The sequence below is a fragment of the Echinops telfairi genome, unplaced genomic scaffold, assembly GCF_000313985.2.
Source record: "Echinops telfairi isolate 266 unplaced genomic scaffold, ASM31398v2 ScPeMD7_1;HRSCAF=3_0, whole genome shotgun sequence".
Lineage (NCBI taxonomy): Eukaryota > Metazoa > Chordata > Mammalia > Afrosoricida > Tenrecidae > Echinops > Echinops telfairi.
In genome coordinates, this window is record NW_022103896.1 from 92,378,456 (window position 1) to 92,395,749 (window position 17,294).

The 17,294-nt window shown below is 47.7% G+C and overlaps 1 protein-coding gene across 1 annotated transcript in view; it reads right to left on the reverse strand.

The window, feature by feature from the left end:
- WNK2 (WNK lysine deficient protein kinase 2) overlaps positions 1–17,294 on the reverse strand; it is a gene marked incomplete at its 5' end in the record, with an annotated part of 187,400 nt that overhangs the window by 50,067 nt on the left and 120,039 nt on the right. Inside the window, 8 exons of the mRNA XM_045294376.1 lie at positions 5,083–5,202; positions 5,823–5,868; positions 6,204–6,374; positions 8,762–8,878; positions 8,961–9,129; positions 10,028–10,077; positions 10,605–10,904; positions 15,450–16,049. Coding sequence (XP_045150311.1) covers positions 5,083–5,202; positions 5,823–5,868; positions 6,204–6,374; positions 8,762–8,878; positions 8,961–9,129; positions 10,028–10,077; positions 10,605–10,904; positions 15,450–16,049 — 1,573 coding nt within the window. The remainder of the gene's footprint in view (positions 1–5,082; positions 5,203–5,822; positions 5,869–6,203; positions 6,375–8,761; positions 8,879–8,960; positions 9,130–10,027; positions 10,078–10,604; positions 10,905–15,449; positions 16,050–17,294) is intronic.

Sequence of the window (17,294 nt, forward strand, 5' to 3'; positions counted from 1 at the left end):
GTAAGTCCTGAAAATGAGGTTGTTATGCTTTAAAAGAGGTCTCATAAAGGGCTTTAGATGGCTGATTATGGCAGATGCATTCCAGCTGAAATCTAGATCTTATCATTTGGTCTCCCTTTTGACCCATTTAAAATTTGCTCCAGAGTTTAATATTTTCTGCTTTTTTTTTGTCATTACTGATGGTTTTTTTTTTTCTCTTGATTTTGCTTTATATTTTTTTGTATATGAAATATAGGATAGATAAATCTATAGAGACAGTAACTGAATTAAGAATTACTTAGGGACACGGCAAAGGAGGTTGAGGGGACCTCAGGTACTAACAACAATAAGTACAAGAAAGAAAAAATATTCTAAAATTGATTGTGGTGCTGATTGCACAACTCTTAATATGACTGAACTATTGAATTGCATGATATGTTTTCCAAATTTCTTGGCATAGACTGATAATATTGGTCCCTCCAAAAAACTCACTGCCACCGAGTCAATTCTCACTTGGAAGTTCAGCTCATTAAAGATTTTAAGAGCAAAGACTGAGGTTTCCCAGAGAAGGAATTCTGTCTCGTGCTTGTAACTGAAATCCTGCCTGAGTTTCCAGCCCTCTGGCCTGTCCTACAGATTTTGAACTGCAGTACAGTATCAACTTCTGCCTAAGTTTCTAGCACACTGACTTGTCCGATAGATTTCAGAGTTGTCTCATGAGCCACTTTGTTGACATCAATCTCTCCTTCTCTGGGTGTGTGCATGTCCTAATGGTTTTGTTTCTCCAGAGAACTCTGATTTTTTTCTTCCTTCCGTCCTATCTAGCTGCCCATATCATTACACAGGTAGTCTCTGACTTATGACATTTAAAAAAAATTTTTTTTTCCCTCTCCCTCTCCCGACTTATGACATATTTATGATGGACCTCACTTATGACTGTAAGTATAATTAGAATGTTGCATGTTCCTGGGAGGAAAATTGCAGGCAGGGCATATAGAAAAAATGCCCAATCAATTAGAATATAGAAACTGTACTAAGGTATGTCTTTTTTATACCTTCGCCCATATTATAGTATGTCAAATATTACATCTGCATACATTTAAAATCTCATTATACAAGGTTGTAATTTTTTTCTTTTAACTGTCAATTTGTAAATCACTCAGTTCATTCTATCCACTCAGATATTTGCCACTTCCCTTACTCTTCAGCGAACTTTCCTGTTTCCCTCTGGTATAATTTATCTTCTGTGTGAAGGTCTTCCTTTAGCAATTCTTTCAGAACGAGTACACTGGCCTAGGGATTCTCTTAGATTTTGATATCTGAGAATGGCTGTCTTTCATTCTGTTGCTGAAGGATGTTTCTGGGTTGACAGTTCTTTTCTTTCAAAACTACAAATACACAATCCCACTCCCCCTTAGACACGATGCCTTCTGATGAGAAAATTAGAGTCATTCGGATGGCTTTTCTCTTCTGGATAATGGTATCCGTGTTCTTTGGCAATTTTTTGTCTTTAGCTTTCAGCAGGTCGATTGTAATATGCTCTACACGGATTTCTTTGGGTTTAAACTTTTTGAGGTTCACACGACTTCTTCAAGCTGGAGCTCTATGTCTTTTGCCAAACTTGAGAAGTTTTCAGCATTATTCTTTCAGATGCTTTTTCATCATCACCGTCCTCTTTCTCCTCCCTTTCTAGAAATCCAATGAAACAAATGCCAGACCGTTTGCTATTCTTCCAAAAGTGGTTGAGGCTCTATTTATTTCTTTCCCCCTTTCTATGTTCAGATCGGACAATTCCGGATATCTTAATTTTCACTTTGAATTTTTCTTTTGCTTCTGCTTTGCATATTTTATTTCTTTGTTGATACAGTACTATTTTATCATTTGATTTAAAAATGTTTATGGCTACTGATTTAAGCATCTGTATAAAAGGCTGCTGTGGTAGCTGCATAATCTGTTGTCAATTTGAGACTTCAGAGTGAAGGGGTGGAGTTAGCCTGTCGAACAGGTAGCGGCTTGATGACCTCATTTGGAGGTGCAGTGGCAGAGGTAAATAGCTTGCTGGAGGTGGGACACAAGACATACTCTCTGATACATTCCTGCTGACGAGACACATGGAGCTACGCTAGAACCCTGGAGGTGAAGGAGCCACATGGAGACCCCTGCCAGTGCTGAGATGCTTCCACTGCCACTGGATCCATAAGACTTTCCACCCACTGGTCTGTGATCTTCCTGCATTCGGCGTCATTGCATGTGTCTTGTGAGTCTGAAGAGGAATTTATAGATTTGTCTGGGATATATGAGCTAATCTTGGACTTATGGACTTGATCTGGACTGGGCTGGGATGTTTTCTCAATATTCAATTGCTCTTGTATATAAAGCTCTTTCTTATACACATATGAGTGTCTATTAATTTGTTTCTCTAGTCTACCCAGACTAACACTGCTGCTTTTAATGTGTCAGATAATTCCAATGTCTATGAGGGAACTTCAAAAAGTTCATGGAAAAAATAGTAGAATGTTCCCACAAATTTAAAAAAATACCCTCCCGTGTCATCTTGTGATTGGCATGTGTGAACGACCTTTTCTCATACAAGTTGGCATTTTCATAGTATGTCATCTGATGAGAAATACTGGATTATATTCTGAACATCTTGAATAATATTATGAGACTCTAGGTCTAGTTTAAATCCTATGGCACATGCAAACAACCTGGTTAGATTCTGGTCATATGCTACAACCTGCTTTCCATAAGGGCTGTCAGTTCAATATCAACGGCTTTGAGTACTAATATGATCTGAAGCATCACTCAGAGGACAATCTGGAACATGGGCAGAAGTTTATGTAATACCCCATTTCTCAAAGATTTTGTTTTCATCTGCTGATTAAGATCAAATGTTGCATGCATAGGTGAGCTAAGAAGTTCATAAATAACTTTGTGAAATTTTTTTCACAGGCTATCATCTCTCTGATATTTTTGGGTTACCTAGAACTCCCCTTTTCAACTCTGGCTAGAAATCACACACTTACATAATTGTTCCAAGCATGGCCAAGTGGTGGGAGGAAAAGGAAAGGAAAAAAAATCAATGGGTTTTAGCTTTGGGATATTATGGCCAGAGCCCCACTCAACAACAATAATGTTCTTCTAGACGGGGTCAGGGTGCTTGTTACCTGGATTTTCTTAGGGACCGGGTAAAGAGAACTGGGGGGAAAGGGTGGAGGTATGTCCCCCACTCTGTGAGCTTTAAGAGGTCTCTTTTCTCCTTCTCAAGCCAGAACTTCAGTTTTTCTCATGGATCTCTCTGCACCCTATTGCTCATTTCCAGATTTCTGGGTGTGCTGGGTTCAGGCCAGGAGAGGGGAAACAATGCAAGCCAATGTTTGGCTTCTTGTTGCTGTTTGTCATTTCAGTCTTTGCACAGTTGTGCCGTCTGTCTGTCCAGGATGCACAGTTACAGTCAGTGGGGGAGAAAGGATAGTGGCATGTGCTTACTTCGTATCCAGAACCACAGTCCTCTACCTAGCTATCTTTTATTATGTGCCAGATATTGTACTTCCAAATTGTTGGTTCTTTGACTAATTTGAGGCCTAGAAAAAGGAATTTTCTTGCAAAAAAGACTTGTTTGATTCTGCTTAGGGCACAATGCTCCAAGGTCACCTTATGAGGGGCGGAAAAGCTGTGAGGGGGTTCCTGAGTCCGCACAGGTCTATGTCTAGCGGAGGCTTACTCCAACAACGCAGCCCTCCAGAAGCGACTCCCGAAGAGCTAGCCTGCTGACCTGGGACTCTGAGGGCCCTTTCTCTAGGCTGGCAAAGCTCTCTGGCTCGAAGCAAAGCTCAGCATCTCAGCTACCCCTGCAGAATGCCCTGAAGGGCAAAAAGGGCTCAAACCAAGTTCACATGCCTGCATTCCCCTCCTCCCCTGGATGCTGTCCTAACGATTCTCCATTATCATAACTTTTCTCTTATGAATTCAGGTAGCTGACTTTTATAATCTGTCCAATGATCTTGTTGTCCTTTTTTGGGGGGTCTTTTTTATATGTTAAAAGAAACTGATTTAGAAAAATTTCCTGAGGTCATTCAGTGCATGGATGAAGAGCTAAGATTTACCTCCAGGGCATGTTCTCTTAACCACTACAATTAAGAGAACTGCTACTAAAAATTCGCTTTATTTTAATTAGAATTTTCCTCTAACTAATTAAGGGGTATTGAAATCAAAATTAATATATTAATGTATGCTTATTTTAAAAAAATTGAACACATACAGATATGACTAGCTTCTCTTTTGATATCTCACTCCAAGTTTTATCCCAAGCTCCTTCACCAGAGATCACCACATCTCAGTTTGTTCTAGGGCTTCACTGGCTTTTTGTAGGGCTGTTTGACTGACTTATGTCCTATGGGAGTGAATCTTCAAAAGCAATATGGAAGATAATGCAAGCACACTAAACTTAATCTGCAGGTATTTTTCACTAACGTAGGACAACACTAGGTCATATTGTATAATAGCAACTTTTCTTCCCAAATTATAGTAAATTTCAAATTTGCTCAGATTACTCTGTCCAGTCTCCATGGCCAACCCCCAAGGGCAGGCTGGGGGGTAGTCTTTACAGGTAGATGCAGATCAACCACAGAAGAGTTCCTGGTCTTTACGGACAAGTTGGGGAATTTTAGCCTCCAAAGGGGCTTCCCTTCCTCACCTCCAGAACAAACCTAAGAGTGTTCTCTACAGCAGCACCGCTGACAGGTAATCCTACACAGAGGAAATCAATAGGGCAGTTAGACCACATAAGGGGAGCAGCCTTGCTCTTTGAGCATACCTGTGCTGCTCCTGTTACCTGCGCCATGAAGAAGTAACAGGGCTGGCTCTGTAAGCAGAAGCTATTGCTTAACTCCACAAATACACAGAAATGACCTATTTCAGTGAGAATATGGCTCGCCGCCCCCCTCCCACTCCCCCATATGCACAGCACCTGAGACATGTGTGTACTGATGCAACCTGACAACATGTCCCATGTGCATAGCTGAGGGCTAGGGGGTGATGCAGCTTTCCCCTAAAAGGCAGGCATTTGACAGGAGGACTTAGACACCATGCGGCTGCTCATACCTTGGCTTGCATCTGGCTTCAGGGAGCTAACAAGGGGTGGGGGTGAAGAGTCGGGAGCCTCTGTCGCTGGGTTTTCAGCTACTGGACAAATGATAAACCACCGCTTTCCAGTATGCAGGACTAAAAGGCAGAACAGAGAGAAGATCCCCAGTGATATGCGAGTGCGCTTCTCTTCAGCTCCACGAGTTCCCTTGCTGCCTTCTGTGCTCCCGTGCCATGAAACTGCGGAAACTCCTTCTTCTCTTCTCTGTGAATTTGTCACTCGGAGGTTATGAGTAAGGAACCAACATTCTGAGTCAGAAGCCTAGGCAGCTTCCTTCCACAAAACAGAGGTGTATACCACCCTTTGGAGACTATGGGGGCCTCTTGTTGAGTTTCATCTCCTAGGTTGCCTCAGCACTACTGCAGCAGAGGCAGGGATGCTGGCTGGTGAACCAGTGGACACTAGAGGATGGCCTGCATGCCACCACCTCCGAGTCCCACTCACAGCGTAGGGGCCCTCAGAGAAGGCACAACCTGCTTCCTTCGAGCTCTAGTTTAACTCTCACCCACCTAGCCTGGCCCCCTGCCCCCGCCCCCCAACAGCTGAATTTTCTTACAATATTTTCAACTGGTGGCTTTTAGGACATCTGCTGAAAAACACAAATAGCAGCCACTAATCCAGAAAGTAGGGCCACCCATGGGAATGCCTTTTCTGTAACACTGCCTTCTTTCCACTGTAGCCAAGAAGACCGACTTACCATTCTGCTGGTAGACTGGGGCATTGGCTTGGGAGTGTTGATTTTCCTAAAGGAGGTGAAGGATGAGGAGTCAGGACAGACTCTGAACTGAACAAGAACTTTCTTCAGATGCCCACCCTCTGAATCCCACCTCTGCCCTCCAACTGTCTGTCACTAAGTACTTAGCATTTCACAGGACTGCTCTTATGGCAGAAACATACAGTGGCACTTGGGAGAGGTGGGGAGACTGTCCTTGCTATATACTCCCCAGGGTAAGTCTCCTGCCCGCCTCTCTCCCTACCATCAGCACCCTCCCCCGCAGCTCAGCCCAAGCCCACCAGCCAGCCCGGCTACTGCACACTAGCACCAGTCCCTGTGCCTTCTTCAGGCACCAGCACTCACTTCACTTGCATGCAGGCCATAGGCACTGTAGTATGGAGGGCTCGTGCCAGGGTCGGACCCGCGGTCTCCATCTGTGTCCTCACTGAGCATGTCCTCTGCCTTATCCATGATGTCTTTCATCTGCTCAATAAATGTCTCTTTCTCAGACTGCAGAATGAAGTCATGTTCCACCTGCAGAGACAGGGAAAGCAGGCCTTCAGAACTGGTGGACTAGGGCTGTTTACAGATGACACAAGCCATGGCATTAATTGTGTCATATGCATGTAAAAGTTGGACATTAGTATTTAATGGAAGACCAAAGAATCGGTGCATTTGAATTGTGGTGCTGGTGTAAAATATTGCAAGATGAGAGGGAAATACAAGGAGCAAAAAGGACTGGGGCTGCAATAAGGAGGGAAGGAGGTTTACCACCTAGGGCTCATGGGTCGGGGCGGTTAGGGGAAGATGAAGCCTGAATGTGACAGGGCCCATCCAGTTGAGTTTAAGTTGTTGCCAGAGTGAGGCAGTGGATAGTCAAGGCCAGAAAAATGACTGAAAATTATCTCTGGGATAAGGCAAGAATGGGCCAGTCTCCTCCCCTGCCTGTATCTGTTCTGATATGGTGGCCAGTTTCCCAACGCCTCCTACAATTGACCCCATACACCCAGTTGGCCTTCCAACCTCTGCATGCCTCTCTGCTAGGCTCCCAGCACTGCCCACCTCGCACCCCAGATGGAGACTGTGGACTTCTGGTCAGACTTCCACCCCTACTTCTTATAGCCCTGCCCACCTCAGGGTGGTTCAACCATGAGCCCACACCCCTCTTGTCATCAGATATCTCGAAATTGGCTTTCCTACAGCGCTGCCTCAATAGAAAGTCTACCTCTACAGTTAGGCAGCTTGGACTGTATCCAAATGAAGACAAACTGTTCGTGAATGGCAAGTCCAAGCAGGCTGGCAGTCCTGAGCTGAACAGCAGCAGTTTGATGCTAATGTCAGGTGCAGACCTTGCCTAGGCTGATCTCACAGGCTGTCTTAGGAACTTGGCATCCATGCATGTGGTCAGGCAGGGCTCTGTCCATCTCCCCCATGATTACTCTCCTCTCCAGTGCCAAGCCTGCACACAACCATACCAGGGCTGTCCTGTACTCTCACCATGGCCACAGCCTCCACACAAGACAGAGATGCCTTCTGCATTCTAATCCTGAGGCTGCTGACCATCCTGGGTAACTCCTTTTCTAACGGACCTGTCTCCCAGGAGATGGCTGTGAAGCCCCCAACATGGTACCCTACCAGGTTCTGTAGGATACACCAGACCTTGGGTCTAATCTTGCATGTAACCCGCTTGGCTGTATCCTTGGTCACTTTGGTAGGTAGGACACTGACTCATCTCTCTAGTGGGCTTCATGAAGACCACTTGGCAAGGAGAGATGGCATGTCAGCTAGTGCTAGATAACATGGGGCATTCATTCACCTGTGTCTTAGTATAAGATCCACTACAATGCTGCTCTCAGGGGAGTGCTCGAGGTCCAGAGGCACAGGCAGTGTTCAGCTATGGGGCAGGGAATGAAAAGTTTCATCTAAGAATCTAAGCAGGCCTACAAATTTGTGAAAGTTTCATTAAACGAAACAAAATGAGAACCCCTTTGGAACAGGAAAACTGTCCTGTTAAATATTTCTTTTTTAAATGCAGAGATTACAATTGGGTGTAAAAAAATTTAAAAATCTGAGAGAGAAAAGACTAAATATCCTGGTAGATCCTGCAATTGACCAAATTAAATCCAAACATCTGTGGACAGCCTTTTACGACAGAGATTACCCAGACTTTGTCAATGAAAGCCCCGTGGATCAGAGCAATGGACCCACAATTGCTCCGAGGCATGCGAACGACAGGCCACCACGGGGTTCTGTTTGAATGAAGTCCCCTTGAGTCAGTGCCTCGTAGCTAACGATTACACCAAGATAACGAGCCCAAGCGAGCCTCTGAGGAGCCTCGACATTCATGAGCCATGACGGTGTGCGGGGCGCCTGCTCACGAAGAAGCTACACTTGGCAGATGGTCAGCAGGGCCACAAGGTGGTAGTCTGAGTAATACTACATTCCATTAGCCACGATCCGGTTCCTCGGCGTGGTCCCTGGGGAAGCTTGCCTCTTGGAACATGCTTGTCTCTGAGAACAGGGTGGCCAGATGCCCTCCAAGGCCTCTGTCCTCTGAGCCTTCCACGGTTTGTCACATCATTGTCTCAATTTGTGCACCTGTCCCATGCCTGTTTCACTAGTGCAGTTTAGAGGACCGAGTTTAAAAATGCACCCTAACCCTTCATGGGGTAGGCAAGAAACACATCCAACGATAACATGGGAGGCGAATCAATGCTGGCTGAAAAGCAAGGCCGAGAAGATGCCCAAACTTCAAAACTAAAGAACTGTGTTGACCGCTGCGTAGAGATTTGTGTGCGTGTGTGTACATACGTGCATATATACATACGTATGCATACAGATGCATGAGGAAAAACACGTAAAAAACCAGAGACCCTGGGGAGCCGCTTCCCAGCCGGGCAGGCAGGGCAGCCGGGCCTCACCATGTAGGTGGCGATCTCGTCGGGAGCATCGCCGTCCAGGTCAAACTTGAACGTCACCATCTTGTGATTGTGCGTCTCCAGCTGGCACTCCACCATCTTGTCGCCTGTGTTGCACACCTAGGGGGCAGCCGGACAGTGAACACATCCATCGTGCAGGTGCCACCTGCTCACCGCCTACAGCCAAGCCTGCACCACTCACGTTCAGGATGGTCAGTCGGGGCCGGCTGGCTCTCTCCTGGCGGGAGCGGGTGCGGGTGGATTTCCTGTGGTGTTTCTTGGAGGCCTTGCCTTCGAGCTTCCCACCGCCAAACGCACCTTCACAGCCGTCGGTCATCTCCTTTCCAGAAGTGGGATCAGCGCCTCCATGGCTGAGCAGAAACCGAGAAGGTCAGAGTGGCCCAAAGGAAGGACCTACCAGGAGGCTGCAAGTGGGAAGCGAGCTAGAGGGCCATCGTGCCGGACTCCAGCTGCTTGGGTATGCTCAATATCCAGGGCTCTGTGGGTGAGGGGCTCCTGCAACGAAGACCCTAGGTCTGTCCCCAGAGTCTGTACCCCTTCTCCCTGCACTCCCTCTTAAAGGGCCCTTGGGGGCCATGTGAGAGAGGAGTACCCCTGGTCCTCCCTTTATTGTCTGTGTATCTCCCAGTCTGACTGAGGGTCTGTGAAATGGACAACACGCGGGGATTTAAATAAGAAATTCCTCCTCGGGCCTCCATTCTCCCATCTGTGCAATGGGATCAGAGGCATGCCAATACTTGGGGCTACTGTGTGGGCTCAAGAGACCTGACAGTGGCTGTTCTCGATAACGACCCCTCATAAGAACACTGCTGCCTTCCCCAGAGGCACCCCATCCCTGGTGAAGGCAGGTACCAAGCAGAAGAGATGAGCCGGGAGGCCAAAGTTTTAGCGCCACACTGTGGCTACCCACAGAGACCCGCCCTTCTGGCTTGCTCCCCGAGAGATAGGCAGATGCCTCTCGATCAATCCAGCCAGGCACACCGAGTGAATATACCTCAGCTCTGCAGACCAGTACCAGGGCCCATAGGGACCCAGGGCACAGAGTGCTTAATGGGGGTGTCGAACGACCAAATTCACCCAAATTCATGATGGCTTTGCCAGGCCAGGCTTACATTTGCTTCATAAAACCCTGGTGGCACTGGGAAAAGTGGAGCAGCAAACCGCCCTGGCACCTGGCATCCTAGTGCACATGGGGTAGGATGGGACAGACCAGGGAGGGACCCTCTCAGGGCCCGGGCAGCACGTTACCTCTCACAACTCTGCAGGTAGCCCGGCTGCTTGTCCTGCACCACCTGTTCCTGCAGTGAGAGTGTGGGAGAAAGGTCACATCACCCGGTGCTCTCCCAATTACAGGGCTGGGGCTACTGCCCTCTGCAGGAAGATGTATGTATGTACCTAGCCAGTGAAGGGTGCCAGCCTGAATGGCCAAAAACCAGTGAATCCCTAAAACCTAGGGCCGCACGGTGCCATCCCCTTTTCAAAAACATAATCCCACTTTCAGCATTCCAAAAGAGAACATAGTGGCCCGATTGAGGCATTCCATAGCGTTTGTATCATCTGAGGAAGGCTGTTTTCAAAACCCATAAATAAAATGACGCTCTGTTCTAGCGTGGGTTTAAGAAGAGTGTGAGATCTTTAGCGAACAGGTAAAAACAGCCTCCGGCTGTCCTGACCAAATCCCACATCTCTCCTCTAGCTACGTGCTGCCAACTCTGAGCTCCCACTGAGACCCCAGGTGCAGCGCTTAAGGGGATCGGGGTCAGATTTGTGGGAGATGCGAGAAACCCACCCAGTAGCCATGCCCCAAGGGTAGCAGACTCCATACCTCTTGGGCTGGTTCCACTGTCAACTGAATGGCAGGGCAGGGGGTGGCCACCATGGCCCTAGCAGGCAGTGGTGGGGTTGCAGGAGGCAGAAGTGCAGTGGTCTGAGAGGGCAGGTTCTGGACAGTTGTCATTACCGTGGAGGCCAGGGAGCTGGACAGCTGTGGCAGGATCTCCGGGGCAACCAATGGGGGCAGGAGGTCCAGCAGCGGCGGAGAGAGAACAGCTGTGGGTGGCCCAGGCACAGAGGAGCCCAGGGCTGTGGTGTCCACTGTATATGGGGGTGGGGGCCCCAGGAGGACCTGCGACACAGGGAATGGATGCATGTCAGGTTGTGCTCCCTCAGGATGAGGACCACTGTCTTCACTGAGGGTCTTAGGGGATCACAGGTTCATTAGTAAGCACACACAGGACAGGGGTTGCCTTCTTTCAAATTCCTCCAACATTTAAGTCCTGGTTACATGTACATTCACTATATAGTTTCATCAGAAAGAACCAAAAATAGGCACTACTATATTTGCTTTGGAATCAACTCTCAAATTAGAGCAGGAAAACCCCATACTGGATCCCATTGCAACAATTTTGTTGCATTCATTTGAGAAGGTGCAAGTGGATGAGGATGGTACAGACTGGGCAATGTTGCATTGTGTTGGATTGTACATCAGGTCCCTAGAAGTTGGAGGCCAAGTGAGCGGTAAATAACAACATGGGTAACTTACACTTAATATCAAAACCAGGCTCCTGGCTGCCGCCTTGTTGTGGCTGGGCCATTGCTCTTTTCTACTCGGCCACCTCAAAGTTAGTGCGGCCTGTGAAGGGGCCCTGCTGCAGCTCCAGCTATGTGACGGATTGTGCCGGAGGGTGCCACTTCCAGTGAGGCCAACCTGGAAGCTCACACTTTATTTTTCCACATTTTCTTTCTTTGATTTTAAAAATTAATTAGTTAATTAATTATCTTTCTCCCCTCAATTTTTAAAAGCTCATCGGGTGTATATGAATAAAAGATAAGGTAGATGGAGACAAAGGCCCAAGGATTTAGGCTTGTGAGTCCCCTCTTAAAAACAGAGGCCAGAAAGTCATCCAAGTTTGGGGTGAGAGGGTGAACACTTGGAGGAGCGCCTCAGCCCCACATACATGGGAGAGGATGCTTTTGGCTAAGGCTCCTGGGTTTGAGACCCTGGGATGCACAGGGATGAGGGTTTCTGCATGCAGTTGGAGAGAACTAAATATTGCAGCCATGCAGTAGGACCTTGCCAGCAAACAATTCTGCACAGGGCCCAGATGCTGCATCCAGGGGAGTCGTTGCTTATAGCAGAGGGATGCCAATGGGGTGGCCATCTGCTTATCAGGTCAGGACTCCCATTACCACCAAGCCTGGCCATTGACCTTGGAGGTTCATGATGCCTTTTCAGCCCCAGGTTGCATAGATGAATCTACCTGAGGGTGCCTAGGCAGGAGCAGAGGAAGGTCAGCCACTCCAGTCCAGGGACATACATATACACGATGAAGCTATACGTTTCACACTTCCTTTCTCATGCCCTTGGCTTTCCTCTGAAAACAGACCTGACCTTGAGTCCAGTGATATAAGAACTGAGGCCTTGGTCACACCAGGCAGTTTCTCTCTCGGTTACGGGAGTATTTGGTTATGGTGCTGGATTAGTGCTCCTTCTTTAACTTGTGCCACCTTGTTAATTAAATAATACTAGCCTCTTTTCCCCCCTCTAAATAAGAGCCCCTTCTGGAAATAAGCTATGATTTCCAGGGAATTGTGATCATACACACACACCACCACAGTACAACACACTGACAGACAAGTAGCATGATGCTAGAAGTGATGCCATTAGCATTTCCCATGCCAGCAGGATCATCTGACAGACAAGTAGCATGATGCTGGAAGCGACGTCACTAGTATTTCCCATGCCAGCAGGGTCATCCGGAGCGAGAGGCTCCAGCAGAGACTCCAGACTGAAAATAGACCACGAAGAAGGAAGGGGCTTTCCACTTCTGAGGCGTCCTCTGCTGAAAGCCTTGTGGACAGCAGACAACGTGGTCACACAGCGAACAGCACTAGGGCACTGCGGGAGCGAGTGCCGAAGAAGAGCTCCTCGGGTCAGAAGCCTCTGAAAATATGACCGAGGAGGAGCTGCCTTCGCGAAGCAGAGGCGACCGTGCTGATGCGGACGGAGGAAAGCCTGGGGCAGGAAAATCTTCAAGACCCCCAATTGCTGATGAGGCACAACTGAAAATGCGAAAAACAGTTGCAAACATCTTTGAATAGCGGGCACTTGGAAAGTACAGAGTGGAAACCTAGAAAGTTGCGAGTAGTCAAAAGTGAATTGGAACACACAAAGATTGACATTTTAGGCCTTACTGAGCCCAAATGGACTGGTTTCGGCCATTTTGCATCAGAAAATCAGATGGTTGACTAGGCCAGAAATGAAAACTTCAAGAGGAATGGTTTTGCATTCATCATCAAAGCGAACATTTCAAGATCTGTCCTGAAGCACAGTGCTGGCTGTGACTGAATACCCCCAGTCCACAGAAAGGAAATCCGGGCCATACAACGAGTATTCCAACTTACACACCAGATTCTAGAGATGCAGAGATTGTAGACTTTCACCAATATCATCACTCTGGAATGGATTAAACATGCAATCAAGATGCGTTCATAACTATTGGTGAGTGGAATGCAAAATTTGAAATCAAAGAGGAAGGAACAGCAGTTGGAAAACATGGCTTTGGCGATAAAAATAAAGCTGGAGGTTGCACGATCGAATCCTACAAGGCCAACAACTTTTTCACCACGAATACCCTTTTCAACAACTCAAAAGGAAACTGTGCACATAGGGCTTTCTCTAGGTAGAACAGACAGGAATAAAATGGACTACAGTTGTGGGAAGAGCCGATGTGTAGAAGATCAAATCCAGGCCAGGGGCTGACTGTGGAACAGACATCAGTTGCTCACATCTAACTTCAGAATGAAGCTAGAGCCAAAATATGACCTTGACTACATCCCATTTGAATTTCGAGATCACCTCAAGAAAAGATTTGACACATTTAACACTAGTGACAGAAGACACGACACGTTGTGGGATGATATCAAGAACATCACACATGAAGCAAGCAAAAGGTCAGTAAGAAGACTGGAAAGAAAGAAAAGGTCAAGGTGGATGTCAGAAGAGACTCTGAAACGTTCTCTTAATCATAGAGTAGTGAAGACAAATGGAAGAAATGATGGAGTCTAAGAGCTGAACAGAAAAATTCAAAGGGCAGTTCGAGAAAACAAAGTAAAATATAATAAAATGTGCATAGACCTAGAGCTATAAAATAAAAAAAGAAGAACACACTCAGTTTATCTTAAAATGAAAGAACTCAAGAAAAAATTTAAGGCCCAAGTTCCAATCCTGAAAACTTCCATGGGTAAAATACTGAATGATGCAGGAAACATCAAAAGATAATAGAAAACACAGTCCCTGTACTAAAAAGCACTAGTCGACATTCAACCATTTCAAGAGGTAGTATACGAATAAGAACTAATGGTACTGAACGAGGACGTCCAAAGTGCACTGAAAACATTAGCCCCCAAGCAAAGCAAACCAAAACTCACTGCCATTGAGTCAATTTCATTAATAGTGACCATACAGGTCAGGGTAGAACGGGCGCTGGCGGGTTTCCAAAGCTAGGATGTTGCTTTGAAGAACAAAGTGTGTCTGATCCAAGACATGATATTGTCATTGTCTCCAATGCATGTGAAAGTTGGACATTGAATAAGGAAGACCAAAGAAGAACTGATGTATTTGAATTATGATGCTGGAGAAGAATATTGAAAACACCATGGTCTTCCAGGAAAATAAACCAACCTGTGTTGGAAGAAGAGCAGCCAGAATGCTCCTTAATCGAGGAGGGCAAGCTAGGGAGGACCTTCTCCGTGGATTCCATACCAGGGCCCCTAACTGTCATGGCAGGAACACGACAACTGTAGCCCCACCACAGTGTGCTGGCATGCTCCCTGCACAGTACACTCATGAAGAACACAGACTCGGACACCAGGTGCCAGCATCCTCCTTCATGGTCAGCAAGCACGGGCCACAGGATTGCCCCACTGACAGCCCAGGCCAGTGTTTCCTCAAGTGGGCAGGGGAGACTTCAAAAGCAGATACCTACACTTTATCCTGGATTATGGGTTATAGCACAAAGTTTTTCATTGCCAGGGGAGTGTTGAGTAATATTTTAATTTTTCTGAAAAGGGGCGGTAGGTCAAATAAATTTGGGAATCAAGGTCCAGGCCACCATACCTCTTGCTTCCACCACACCTGTCCTCCCCACCAACAGGCCGAGCTCTGTGCAGCCCATAATATTCAGGTCCCCTGAGCTTCAAAAGGAGGAAGACTCTCCATCTACCCACTGAGTGGTAATTTCTGAAAAGGTACTTTGGAAAGAACCAGCACCATCAGCACCCCAACTGTCCAGGAGCAGCTCAGATGCCAGAGATGCTGAGATACTTGCCCTCCAGTCTATAGGAAGGGAGGTGCTGCCAATGCCAGGTGTGGTCCAGGAACCTTCTACCACCCAGAAGTGGCTTATTCTTAGTAAGGGCTCATTGGTGGACCCATCTGTCACCCCCACATTTCATCTCCTGACACATGCTAAGAAGTAGCTGGAGTTTCAACTGATTTTCACCTCCTTCTGTAACACATCTTTGTGGCAGGGGCTCCTCTTAGCCCTTCCCTATCTGTCCATGGTCCAACGAAGGGCAACGGGTCCAAAGAAGGGAGGGAACGAGCAGCCACTGTGGGTCCTAACGAAGCTTACCAACCCCTGGAAGGCAGTGCTCAGCGGTGAATTACCTGGGTCCCTGCCCCAGCCGCCAGAGCAGTCTGCTCAGAGAGATGGCTGATGCTTGGCTGGGGGGGCTGAGGAACTGTGGGCATCTGCAGCTGGGACATCTGTGGCTGGGGTGGTGCTGGCTGCAGTTGCTGAGGCACCACCCGAAGACTTGGAGCATGATGGGGAGAAGAGGGCACTTCGCTCGGCACGAGGTGGGAGAAGGCTGTGGGATACATAGGCTGCAGGGGCATCTGACCGGGCAGCTGGGATACACCAGGGTGGATGGACAAGGTGGCCATGTTCTGTGGAGCCACAGCCAGCAGCGGGATGGCAGCGGCGGCGCCTGGCGCATTTGGCACAATGGTCCGGCAGGGCACTGCCATAGGGGCAAGGGGGGTGTGGGGTAGCTTTACTCCTTGCAATGGCAGGGCTGGAGAAGTGGGCAAGGGAGCAGTGGGATTAAGTGGGAGGCTTGGCAAGATCACAGCTGGAGAGAAATACTGAGGTGGTGGCGGCGGCACTGAGGGCAGGCTGGCAGCTGGTAAGTCAGAGAGGGCTGGAGGGAGGTTGTCAGGCCCTGCCAGGGGAGTGGCTGGAGGAATGACAGGAAGCTGAGGCATCTGAAAGAGATACAAGAGCAGATCAATCACGCTCAGTCACGGGCTACCGTGGAGGCCCCACACCAGGGCTGCTGCCCATGTGGCTCACGGAGACGCCCAGGTTAGCTTTACGAGTCTCGTCACACCCATAACAGATGGTGACCACACAAGGAGGGGAGCACAGGTGTTTGCCACCACAGTGCTTCCGGGTAGCTGCTGGAGGAAGGAACCCAAACATAAATATGCAACTCAAATGGAAATGAAAAGACATGCATTTAAATAAAAAGGGAAAGTCAGACGCTTCCAGTGGATGCAGAATACATCAGCCCCACCATGGGGTCTCTTATTTCATTTTGGCAAGATGGACCACGCTAGAACTTTGCCACTGCACCCCTGAATGGTTCCTAGGTGCTCAGGAACAATCAGACACTAGGGTCCTACCTGTGACCACAGGCTCAGGCACCTTGTAATGCAGGTGCCTTCTAACGAAGGAGCCACTGGACTGGCCCCAAACAGCTGAAACCTCCTTAGTGTCATGCCCCCCAACCTATATAAACTCAAAGCAAAACCAAATCCTTTGTGGTGAAAGCATACTTTGGGGCACACTTTTGTTGGCTCAGTTGATCCCTGCATAGTTCCTGGAAGTGCTGGCAGGCCCCCACTGCTACCCTGCCCCCTAACACACACATGCACACCTACTCCCTAGCAGCCGTCCTGAAAAGTCTTCCCTTTTGTGTATTATCTTCTCAGCAATATCTACATATCCTTGAGAAATGTGACATTTTGACTGTCTGGGTTTCACACTTCAAACGTTTTAGTAGATTCTCTGACAGTTCTCTTTTTATATGTTAAACAATGACTTTCTGGTGGGATACAAAGGAAGGCCAGGGAAGCCACACCTCAGCACAATCACAAGGCAGTGAAAAGTATGCGAGAGCAGCTCTAGTCCAGAGCGAAGCACCCCAAATAGCACAGGCCCTGGTTAGCAGGGCCACCACTCCTTGGTTGGACATCTGAAATAGCCTCTCGCTAGATTCGAACATGGACACAGGCTTAGACAGGGCACAGCAACTCTTCTGAAAGACCCTCTTGAGTGGTGCTACAAGCCACAGGAACGTGTGCTTGCCTTACGGGATACCACATCTGTGAACCAAGAAGCGGAATGCTATTTTACCATTGCTGAAACTGGGGTACAGGAACGTGTGCTTGCCTTACGGGATACCACATCTGTGGAACCAAGAAGCGGAATGCTATTCTACCATTGCT